Source organism: Crotalus tigris, unplaced genomic scaffold (genome assembly GCF_016545835.1).
Source record: "Crotalus tigris isolate CLP2741 ecotype Arizona unplaced genomic scaffold, ASM1654583v1 scf7180000021611.299338, whole genome shotgun sequence".
NCBI lineage: Eukaryota > Metazoa > Chordata > Lepidosauria > Squamata > Viperidae > Crotalus > Crotalus tigris.
This window is the reverse complement of record NW_024098591.1, coordinates 165,001-177,249: the sequence shown is the minus strand read 5'-3', so window position 1 is coordinate 177,249 and position 12,249 is coordinate 165,001. Positions and strand designations below refer to the sequence as shown.

Here is a 12,249-nt window from a genome sequence, read left to right as displayed (position 1 = left end):
GAGAAAGTTGGAAGGGACCTTGGAGGTCATCAAGTCCAGCCCCCTCCCCCAGCTGGAGACTCTTATAGAATCATAGAAGGAGAAAGTTGGAAGGGACCTTGGAGGTCATCTAGTCCAGCCCCCTCCCCCAGCTGGAGACTCTTATAGAATCATAGAAGGAGAAAGTTGGAAGGGATCTTGGAGGTCATCTAGTCCAGCCCCCTCCCCCAGCTGGAGACTCTTATAGAATCATTGAAAGAGAAAGTTGGAAGGGACCTTGGAGGCCATCTAGTCCAGCCCCCTCCTCCAGCTGGAGACACTTATAGAATCCTAGAAAGTTGGAAGGGACCTTGGAGGTCATCTAGTCCAGCCTCCTCCCCCAGCTGGAGACTTTTATAGAATCATAGGAGAAAGTTGGAGGGGACCTTGGAGGTCATCTAGTCCAGCCCCCTGCTCATGCTGGTTTCTTCTTAGAAACTTCCAGGGATGGGAGCACCCACCCTTTGGCTTTGCTGATCCGAAGGTCCCAAAAGTGCAGTCACGTGACCCCAGGAGGCCGCGACCGTCATAAATACGAGGCAGTTCCCAAGCGTCGGCATTTAGATCACGGGATCTCCCAGCTGTCCTTTCCAGCTCTCTTCCGATTCCGAAAATGTATTCCAAATATTTCATTCACCCATCTAATTTTTGCATAAGGTGCTTTTGTGCATTTCATTCGCCCGTGGAACTCACCGCCACAAGAGTTGGGAGATTTTTCCCCACCCCTACCAGCTTTAAGAGGAGATGGGACAAATCCAGGGAGGTCACCTTGACGCAATTACAATCAATTAGAATAGAGCTGGAATTGACCTTGGAGGTCATCTAGTCCAGCCCCCTCCTCCAGCTGCAGACTCTTATAGAATCATAGAAGGAGAAAGTTGGAAGGGACATTGGAGGTCATCTAGTCCAGCCCCCTCCTCCAGCTGGAGATTCTTATAGAATCATAGAAGGAGAAAGTTGGAAGGGATCTTGGAGGTCATCTAGTCCAGCCCCCTCCTCCAGCTGGAGACTCTTAGAGAATCATAGAAGGAGAAAGTTGGAAGGGACCTTGGAGGTCATCTAGTCCAGCCCCCTGCTCAAGGAGGAGACCCTTACAGAATCATAGAATGAAAGAGCTGGAAGGGGCCTCAAAGGTCATCTAGTCCAACCCCTGCTAAAGCAGGAGACCCTTACAAAATAGATTAACAGGGTGGGAAGAGACCTTGGAGGTTATCTAGTCTAGCCCCCTGCTCAAGCAGGAGATCCTTACAGAAGCATAGAAGGACAGAGTTGGAAGGCGTCTCGGAGGTCATCTAGTCCAACCCCCTGTTCAAGCAGGAGACTGTCCACGATGAAATGTTCAGTTTAATCCTGCAGGGGATTAAAAACAGAGACTTCCCCCCCCCCGCCTTCTCCTGCTTGGAAGCCCCCAGATACAAAGGTGGGGGGGAGAGATAGTAAAATCCCCTCAATCCTTCTATGATTCTGTAAGGGTCTCCTGCTGAGGCAGGGGGTTGGACTAGATGACCTCCACGGTCCCTTCCAACTATTATTCTATGATTCTGTCAGGGTCTCCTGCTTGTGCAGGGGGTTGGACTAGATGACCTCCATGGTCCCTTCCCACCCTGTTATTTTATGATTCTGTCAGGGTCTCCTGCTTGCGCAGGGGTTGGACTAGATGACCTCTGAGGCCCCTTCCAACTCTGCTATTCCATGATTCTGGAAGGGTCTCCTGCCTGGGTAGGGGGTTGGACTAGATGACCTCCAGGGTCCCTTCCAACTATTATTCTATGATTCTCTCAGGGTCTCCTGCTCGAGTAGGGGGCTGGACTGGATGACCTCCAGGGTCCCTTCCCACTCTGTTCTTCTACCATCAGAGTCTCCTGCCTGAGTAGGGGGGTTGGACTACGAGGTTCCCTTCCCGCTCTGTTCTTCTATGATGCTGTCAGGCTCTCCTGCTCGAGCACGGGGCTGGACTGGATGACCTCCAGGGTCCCTTCCAGCCCTTTCCTTCCACGATTCGGTTACGGTCTCCTGCCCAGGCGCGCAAGACCCTAACCCACGGGGGGGGGGAGAGAGGAAGGAGGGAGGAGTGGGAAGCCCCTCCCCCCGCAGACAAACCCCACCCCCACCCAGAATCCCCTCCAGGGGAATCCCCCCTCCCTCCTCTCCTCTGCCGCCTTCCCTTCCACGGAGGGCGGGGGGGGGAGAGGAGAGAGGGCACCCTTCCCTCCCACGCCCCGCCTGCCCACCCAGATTCCCACGCTCAGCATCCCTCCTGCATCCCATCCCTCAGCATCCACGCTCCCCCCCCTAAAGCATCCTCCACGGAGGCAGGCGCGCCCTGGTCTCCCCCCCCCTTGCAATTCCACGCGCGTTCCGCATCCCCCCTCCTCCTCCTCCTCCTCCTCCCCTCCCCCCTCCCTCCCTTCCGACGCCTCGCCCACCGCGCGGCTGCCGCGGCGCGCTTTTGCGCAGCTGCACCCGGCTGGGAGCGGAGGCAAAGGAGCTGGCGGGGCTTTTCCCACGGGGTGGCGTCTGGAGCGAAAGGGACGGAGGCGGCGGAGGAGATTGCAGTCGCAACGGGACAGCCGAGCCGGACAGCGGCTCATCGGCGGCGGACTGAGACAAGAGAGAGATGCTCGGGGCGCCCAGCGGCCAGCCGCCAGGCAGCAGGTCGGGCTTCACCCCGGAGTAGCGCTTGGGCTCTCTCTGGCCGGCCCTCCTGATCCGGATTGGCTTCCCACGCTGCTCCGGATTACACGGAGCTATGTAAGCGCGCCAGCCTCGGGCGGGGAGGGGGGCGCCAGGCCGGGGACCCCTGATTGGGCGCTCCCGAGGCTGGGGGGGGGTCCCCTCCTTGCCATGCCAGGCTGTGCCAACCCGGCGCTCCGACGGACGGTGTGCTGAGCAGAGGTCGCTTCCGACAAGGGTGCTCAGGCTGGGTGGGTTTGGGCGCGTCCCACCACCCACGCCGCCGTCGCCAAGAGGGTCGCAGCGGGAGGCACCCCCTTTTTCTCCTCCGCCATGGGCACCGTGCTGTCCCTCTCTCCCGGCGGCGGGGGCAAATCCAGCCTGCCCGAGGAGGGGTCCGCCAGCTCGTTGGCCCACTACCCGCTACCGAAGGGCAGCGGGCAGAAGGCGGACAAGACCCTCAAGAGACCCTCCATGTTTATCCCGGCGCTGACCTGGAAGAGGCTGGTGGCCTCCACCAAGAAGCGGGGTTCCCGGGCCAAAGGCGCGGCCCTCCCTGGCAAGAACTTCCCGGCGGGCAAGGAGGTGGCCCACCTCAACCACGAGAACATCCAGAAGTCGCTCTCCTGTGCCAATCTAGCCGGCTACGAGGAGGGCGGGCAGCCGTTGGTGCCGCTGAGTAGCAAGGGCCTCGCCGCCACCCGAGGCCCGGCCGGCTCCTCGCTGAAGCCCGGCGGGCTGGTGGGCAGCGCCTCGTCGCCCCGGCGCGTGATCGTCCAGGCGTCCACCAGCGAGCTGCTGAAATGTCTCGGCGAGTTCCTCTGCCGGCGGTGTTACCGCCTGAAGCACCTCTCGCCCACGGAGCCGATCCTGTGGCTTCGCAGCGTGGACCGCTCCCTGCTGCTGCAAGGCTGGCAAGACCAGGCCTTCGTCACGCCGGCCAACGTGGTCTTCGTCTACCTGCTGTGCCGGGAGATGATCGACGGGGACCTGGTGGGCAACGAGCACGACCTGCAGGCCTCCCTACTCACCTGTCTCTACCTGTCCTACTCCTACATGGGCAACGAGATCTCCTACCCGCTGAAGCCCTTCCTGGTGGAGGCCACCAAGGACGTCTTCTGGAACCGTTGCCTGCACATCATCCACGCCATGAGCGCCAAAATGCTGCGGATCAACGCCGACCCGCACTACTTCACGCAGGTGTTTGCCGACCTCAAAAACGAAGGCAACGCGACGGCCCCCGAGGACTTTGCCCGGGTCTTGGACCGGTGACTGACGCCTCTCCCCATCTTCAAATTTTTTTCGGGGGGGGGAGGACAGGGGGCTCCCGGGAAATCGGTTTGGAATGGCGAATCCCGGCTATTCCTGCACACCGAGAGTCTGTGCAGGGCGACGGGAGTCTATAAGTCGCTCCGATGTCGGGGAGAGGACGGACGTCGTAGGGATACCGCTGCGCGATGAATGTCATGTTCCCACCCCTTTTAGCTAACGGGGAGGGGACGAGGACCCTGAACGGGTGTGTTTGTGTGTGTGTGTGTGTGTCTGTATTTGTGTTGTCTTCTGAAAAGCCCTTAATACAGGTACTCCTCGATGTACGACGTACGACGTACGACCTACGAGACATTTCTGAAGCGAATTCTACTCCGTTTCCTGCCCTTCCTTCTCGCAGCCGTTCAGCCGATCGCCGCAGCTGTTCGGTTAGGGAGACGGTCGTTAAGCGAATCAGTGACTTTGCTTGCCAAGAAGTTGCCCAAAAAAGGGGACCGGGTCTCACACACACACACACACCGGGACGTCACCGCCGTCATCAAGACGAACCCAGTTGCCAAGGGTCTGCGACTCTGGGGATGCTGCAGTGGTTGTCGGTGTGAAAAACGGTCGCAAGGGCTGCTGTAAGTTTGGAGCGGTCACTAAACGAACTGTCGTAAGTCGAGGACTGTGTGCTTTTTTTTAAATAGTGAGGTTCCCCCCCCTCGTTTGTTCTGCCAAGGTAAGCAAGCAAACAAACAAACTGAGGAGGAATCTTTGGCGGGCGCAAAATATTCACCTAGCGCCTGAATCTGGTGCCGAGGCCATCAAGTTCCCGGATCCTTTGATTTCTCTTTCAAAATGGAGCTTTTTAAAAATGTGAATCGGAAGAGAGCTGGAAGGGATTTTGGAGGTCTTCTAATCTAGTCCAGCTTCTGCTCAAGCTGGAGATTCTCCTCCTCCTCCTCCTTCTCCTCCTCCTCCTCCTCCTCCTTTCTCCTCTTCTTCCTCCTCCCCATCTTCCTTCCTTCCCCCTCCTCCTCCTCTGAATAACAGAGTTGGAAGGGACCTTGCAGGTCATCTAGTCCAACCCCGCAGCTGCAGCAGGAGACCCTTACAAAATCAGAGAAGGACAGGGTGGGAAGGGACCTTGGTGGTCATCTAGTCCAACCCCCTGCCTCAGGCAGGAAACCTATACCATTTCAGACCGTCTAGTCTTTTCTTCAAAGCCTCCAGTGTTGGCGCCCCCGCAACGTCCGGTGGCAAGCTGTTCCCCTGGTTAATTGTCCTCACGGTTAGGAAGTTTCTCCTTCATTCCAGGTTGCCTTCTCTCTTTGGTCGGTTGCCATCTGTTGCTTCTTGTCCTGCCTTCAGGCCCTTTGGAGGATAGGTTGGTTTCCTTCCTTCCTTCCTTCCTTCCTTGCTTCCTTCCTTCCTTCCTTCCTTCCTTCTTTCCTCCCTCCCTCCCTCCCTCCCTCCCTTTTATATATGTAAAAAGATCTGAATATATATAATTTAATTTCCAGGATGTTTCTCAAATTTCTATCCATTGTTTCTTGTCCTGTCTTCAGGGGCTTTGGAGAATAGATTTCCTTCCTTCCTTCCTTCCTTCCTTCCTTCCTTCCTTCCTTCCTTCCTTCCTTCCTTCCTTCCTCCCTCCCTCCCTCCCTCCCTCCCTTCCTCCTCCCTTCTATGTCCACTGTCTCCTTTCCTGCCTCCCTCCTTCATTCTTTCTTCCTTCCTTCCCTCCCTCCCTCTTCCTTCCTTCCTTCCTTCCTTCCCAGTCTTTGCTCCCTCCCTCCCATCCATCCCTATTTTCCTTCCTTCCTTCCTATCTTCCTTATCTTCCTCCCTTCCTCTCCCCTTCCTTCATTCTTTCCTTCCTTCCCAGTCTTTGCTCCCTCCCTCCCATCCATCCCCATCTTTCTTTCTCTTCCTTCCTTCCTTCCTTCCTTCCTTCCTATCTTCCTCGCTCCCTCCCTCTTCCTTCCTTCCTTCCCAGTCTTTGCTCCCTCCCTCCCATCCATCCCTATTTTCCTTCCTTCCTTCCTTCCTTCCTTCCTTCCTTCCTCCCTCCCTCCCTCCCTCCCTTCCTCCTCCCTTCTATGTCCACTGTCTCCTTTCCTGCCTCCCTCCTTCATTCTTTCTTCCTTCCTTCCCTCCCTCCCTCTTCCTTCCTTCCTTCCTTCCCAGTCTTTGCTCCCTCCCTCCCATCCATCCCTATTTTCCTTCCTTCCTTCCTATCTTCCTTATCTTCCTCCCTTCCTCTCCCCTTCCTTCATTCTTTCCTTCCTTCCCAGTCTTTGCTCCCTCCCTCCCATCCATCCCCATCTTTCTTTCCCTTCCTTCCTTCCTTCCTTCCTTCCTTCCTTCCTATCTTCCTCGCTCCCTCCCTCTTCCTTCCTTCCTTCCCAGTCTTTGCTCCCTCCCTCCCTCCCATCTATCCATCCATCCATCCCCATCTTCCTTCCTTCCTTCCTTCCTTCCTTCCTTCCTTCCTTCCTTCCTTTCTTCCTCGCTCCCTCCCTCTTCCTTCCTTCCTTCCAAGTCTTTGCTCCATCCCATCCATCCCCATCTTTCTTTCTTTCTCTTTCTTTCTCTTTCATTCTTCCTTCCTTCCTTCCTTCCTTCCTTCCTTCTTTCCTTCCTTCCTTCCTTCCTTCCAAGTCTTTGCTCCATCCCATCCATCCCCATCTTTCTTTCTTTCTCTTTCTTTCTCTTTCTTTCTTTCTTCCTTCCTTCCTTCCTTCCTTCCTTCCTTCCTTCCTTCCTTCCTATCTTCCTTCCTCCCTGCCCCTCCCTTCCTTCATTCCTTCCTTCCTTCCCAGTCTTTGCTTCCTCCCATCCATCCCCATCTTTCTTTCTTCCTTCCTTCCTTCCTTCCTTCCTTCCTTCCTTCCTTTCTAGTCTTTACTCCCTCCCATTCATCTATCCATCCCCATTTTTCTTTCTTTCTTCCTTCCTTCCTTCCTTCCTTCCTTCCTTCCTTCCTTCCTTCCTTCTTATCTTCCTCGCTCCCTCCCTCTTCCTTCCTTCCTTCCCAGTCTTTGCTCCCTCCCTCCCTCCCTCCCATCCATCCATCCCCATTTTCCTTCCTTCTTTCTTTCCTTTCTTCCTTCCTTCCCGTGACCGTCGTAAACACGAGTCTGTTGCCAAGCGTCTGAATTTTGATCACGTGACCGCGGCGATGCTGCGACGGTCGTAAGCGTGAAAAGCAGTCCTCGGTCCTTTCCCCCCCAGCGGGCTTGTAACTTCAAACAGTCACTAAACACACCGTCGTAAGTCGAAGACTGCCTGGATTTCTGCGGAGTGCTGCCCCCCCCCATATACACATTACAATGTTAGACAGCATGGCAGGGAAGGGAGCTGTGCATGGATTGCTTAGAGCAGTGATTCTCAACCTTTTTAATGCCGCGACCCCCAACCGGTCGTAAGTCGAGGGCTACTCAACTGGTCGCAAGTCGAGGACTACTCAACTGGTGCAGCCCCGTTTGCAGAACGGGACTTTTGGCGGGCTCAGCAGGGCAGAGACAGCCTGGACAATTCCTATTGGCTTTTGAAAGCCAATAGAATGAGACTCTATTCAAGAGGGTCTCTTCTATTGGCTTTCAAAAGCCAGTAGAATAAAAGGGAGGAGCACAGCTAAGGAAAAGGGGAAAAAAATGGCGGACGGCGTTGTTTGGCGACCCCCGTGAAATGGTCGTTCGACCCCAAATGGGGTCCCGACCCACAGGTGGAGAACCGCTGGCTTAGAGATAAAACCCAGTTTGGTCCCAGTGCTGGGTTCCAATCCTGCTCTGCCATTCTGCAAAAAAAAGGGGGTTCAGGGCAGGGTTTGGGGGACTCGCACCCCAAAGGTCAATCGATTTTGGGGGGGGGCTCACAGCTGGACGGTACAGTTGGGGTCCTTTCAGATTTTCGGGGGGGGACCCCAAGTCCCCCGTTTCTGGTCCCTGCTTTGTGTCCTGTTTTTGTCGTCACAGAATGGGACATTTTCCTGTCAAAGGCTGCCCCAAAGCCTTCGGTGTGCTAAACCATACGGTGGGACCAACGGGGTGGAGGTTGGAGGGTGGGGAGGTAGAGAGATGGGATGTTCCATTTGGAATCATGGGGGGAGGCTCTTTGACCTTTTTTCACCCAGATAAACTAAGCGTATCTTCGTTTTTGAGCTTTTTGCTTTAAAATTGTGGGATATATATATATATATATATATATATATATATATATATATATATATATATATATATATATATATGTGTGTGTGTGTGTGTGTGTGTATGTGTATGTGTGTGTGTGTATGTATGTATGTATGTATGTATGTATGTTAGTAATTAACTAAAAATATGATCCCTGGGTGTATCCATACTTAAAACCAAATAAACGTGAGCACCAGGGAGTATTATAAAATTTCAATAAAATTTCAATAAAACGCCTAGCTTTCGTCGGCGTCTGCTAACATCATCAGGGCTCAAGATGCCGGTCAGTAGGAGAGTCCCCTTTATAGGTTGGTCAGGATTTGCACCCGGCTCTTAGATCTCGTCACTGGGCCTGATGGAATATGCTGTTCTATCAGGCCCGGTGACGAGATCTAAGAGCCGGGTGCAAATCCTGACCATCCTATAAAGGGGACTCTCCTACTGACCGGCATCTTGAGCCCTGATGATGTCAGCAGACGCCGATGAAAGCTAGGTGATTTATTGAAATTTTATTGAAATTTTATTGGTGTTTTACTAAATTTTATTAAAATTTTATAGTACTCCCTGGTGCTCACGTTTATTTGGTTTTAAATATATATGTGTGTGTGTGTGTATGTGTATGTGTGTATGTATATATGTATAATTAAATATGTATATATATATATGTGTGTGTGTGTGTAATTAAATGTATAACACACACACATTTAATTATATACTTATAATTAAATAAACACTGCAAGTTTTTAAGAAGAGACTGGACAGAAATGACTGGACAGCCATTTGTCTGAAATGGTATAGGGTTTCCTGCCTGAGCTGGGGGTTGGACTAGATGACTTCCAAGGTCCCTTTCAACTTTACTACTACTACTACTACTACTACTACTACTATATACATACATACATATATACATATATACATATATATACACATACATACATACATATATACATATATACATACACACATACACACACACACATAGATACATACATAGATACATACACATATGTATATATATATATATACATACACACACACACATATATATATTACTGTATATATATAAATATTATATATATATATTACTATACATACATATATACACACATACACATACTGAGGTCACGTGACAGCTTTAAATTTGTGTGTGTGTGTGTGTGTGTGTGTGTGTGTGTGTGTGTGTGTGTATAATATAATATATAATTAATTATAATTATAATAGGACCTGGGGGATGGGCCTTCAGGGCCCCCCTCTCAAAGGAATGGGGGCTGCCCCTTCCCTAGGGATGCTGGGAAATGTAGTTTTCTTGGCCTGCTGACCATCAGGCATTCCCTTTGCAGAACTGCAAGTAGGCCTTGATGTCACACGCTTCGCTTAGCGACCGTTGAAAGTCAGGGCGGAGTCCCCCACAAACCTCGAAAGGGACTTAAGACCTGGTCCTTGAAGAGCCAAGGAGTGCCCCCTCTGTCTACAGTGCAGGCCGTCCTCCAGTTTACTTCCGCAATAGAGCCCGAAATTTATGTCGCTAAGTGAGACGTTCACCGGGACATTCGTTCCCTCCCCCACCCCTTTGACGGATTTCCCCCCCTGTAGTTATTAAGTGAATCGACCCGGTCCTTAAACAAAACTGAAACCTCCGGTGCTGTGGTAACGTCCAACGGTCGCCAAACGAAACCGTCGTAAGTTGAGGACTAAGCAGCAGGCGATTCGCCGTCTTTTGGCATTTATTTCTGGGGGGGTGGGTTTTTTTTCCCCAAGACAAATGGCCCCCTTCCCGGCCATCCAATGGGTTTGCTCAATGGCCGCATGGGGTTTCACTTAACGACCGCCCTGCTCATTTTGCAAAGAGGTCACACGAGCGAGTCGGTCATTCTGCTTTAGAATCGTCACGGCTTACGGCCGTGCCAGGCAGGCCGCCTTGTCGTCGTAAGCCGAGGATCCTTGCACCTGTGAGGGAAACGGAGGGCCCAGTTTGACGGTCTTTTTCCTCACAAAAATTAAGCAAAGGTTAATATTTTAATGTTCGCCTGATCCTTGAATAGGAAGGGAATCGCAGCAGTCGTTAAAGGAATCTGGGTTGGCCCAGGCGCTTTGCCTTGTCGGATATCCTGGCTGGGAAGGTCGTTAACTGGGGAATCACGTCATCCCCCGGGCTGCCGTCACTGTCGTAAAATAGACTCCCTAGTTGCCAAGAGCCTCACGGACTAGGGTTTCCTGCCTGAGCAGGGGGTTGGACTAGATGACCTCCAAGGTCCTTTCCAACTTTATTACTATTATTATTATTATTATTATTATTATTATTATTATTATTATTATTATTATTATGTTTCCTGCCTGAGCAGGGGGTTGGACTAGATGACCTCCAAGGTCCTTTCCAACTTTACTACTATTATTATTATTATTATTATTATTATTATTATTATTATTATTATTATTATTATTATTATTATGTTTCCTGCCTGAGCAGGGGGTTGGACTAGATGACCTCCAAGGTCCTTTCCAACTTTACTACTACTACTACTACTACTACTACTACTACTACTACTACTACTACTATTATTATTATTATGTTTCCTGCCTGAGCAGGGGGTTGGACTAGATGACCTCCAAGGTCCTTTCCAACTTTACTACTACTACTACTACTACTACTACTACTACTACTACTACTACTACTACTACTACTACTATTATTATTATTATGTTTCCTGCCTGAGCAGGGGGTTGGACTAGATGACCTCCAAGGTTTCCTGCCTGAGCAGGGGGTTGGACTAGATGACCTCCAAGGTCCCTTCCAACATTATTATTATTATTATTATTATTATTATTATTATTATTATTATTATTATTATTATTATTATTATTAGTATAGAAAAAAAGACAAAACCGAGAAAACATTTCTTTTACGTAAACCATCCCAACATTTTTACATTTCTCATACGTTAAAGAAAAATGTCTGAAATGGTATAAGGTTTCCTGCCTGAGCAGGGGATTGGACTAGATGACCTCCAAGGTCCCTTCCAACTTTATTATTATTATTATTATTATTATTATTATTATTATTATTATTATTATTATTACCACTACTACTACCACTAATACTACCACTAATACTACCACTAATACTATTATGGATCATCGCACAGTCAGCCAGATGTTCAGACTGGATTTGGCATTTTGTCTATCTATCGAGTCCTTACCCAGGACCTGGGATAGGCAGATGTGGATGTTTGATGGTATTACAGGTATCGTCGCAGGATGGAAGCACATTATTATTATTATTATTATTATTATTATTATCGATCATCGCACAGTCAGCCAGATGTTCAGACTGGATTTGGCATTTTGTCTACCTATCGAGTCCTTACCCAGGACCTGGGATAGTCGGATGTGTATGTTTGATGGTATTACAGATATCGTCGCAGGATGGAAGCAGTTCCTAGCAAGGCCGCCTTTTGCAATTGACTAATAGCGAATTTGTCAATGCCGATAATGGTGTTCAAGTGGTGCTCCAGTTGTTTTGGGATTGCACCCAAGGAGCCTATGACTATTGGTACTACCCTTGCTTGCTTTTGCCACAGTCTTTCTATTTCTATTTGTAGGTCTTTGTATTTTGTTATCTTCTCCAGTTCTTTCTCTTCTATTCTGCTCTCTCCAGGCACTGCCACGTCCACTATCCAGACTTTTTTGTCTTTCTTATCGACAATTGTTAAGTCTGGGGTGTTATGTTGCAGGTGCTTGTCTGTTTGAATTCTGAAGTCCCAGAGCAGTTTAATTTTATCATTTTCTATGACTTTCTCTATTTTATGATCCCACCAGTTTTTGCTTACAGGCAAGTGATATTTTTTGCAGATCTTCCAATGCACCATTGTTGCTACTTTGTCATGCCGCTGCTTGTAATCAGTTTGTGCAATCTTCTTGCAACAGCTTACCAAGTGGTCCACTGTTTCTTCAGCTTCTTTGCATAGGCGGCACTTACTGTCTGTTGCTGTCTTCTCAATTTTGACTTTGTATGCATTTGTCCTTAAGGCTTGGTCTTGTGCAGCCAGAATTAGTCCCTCGGTCTCTTTCTTCAATTTTCCTGCTCTTAGCCATTGCCAGGTTTTATTATTATCT

The 12,249-nt window shown here is 50.3% G+C and overlaps 1 protein-coding gene across 1 annotated transcript in view; it reads left to right on the top strand.

The window, feature by feature from the left end:
• The first annotated feature begins 2,514 nt into the window (after positions 1-2,514).
• The window catches only part of LOC120296843 (cyclin-dependent kinase 5 activator 1-like), a 13,022-nt gene continuing 3,287 nt past the window's right edge, over positions 2,515-12,249 (top strand). The window contains exon 1 of the mRNA XM_039318871.1: positions 2,515-4,583. Within this exon, the coding sequence (XP_039174805.1) occupies positions 3,025-3,963 (939 nt within the window). The 5' untranslated portion in view covers positions 2,515-3,024 and the 3' untranslated portion in view covers positions 3,964-4,583. The remainder of the gene's footprint in view (positions 4,584-12,249) is intronic.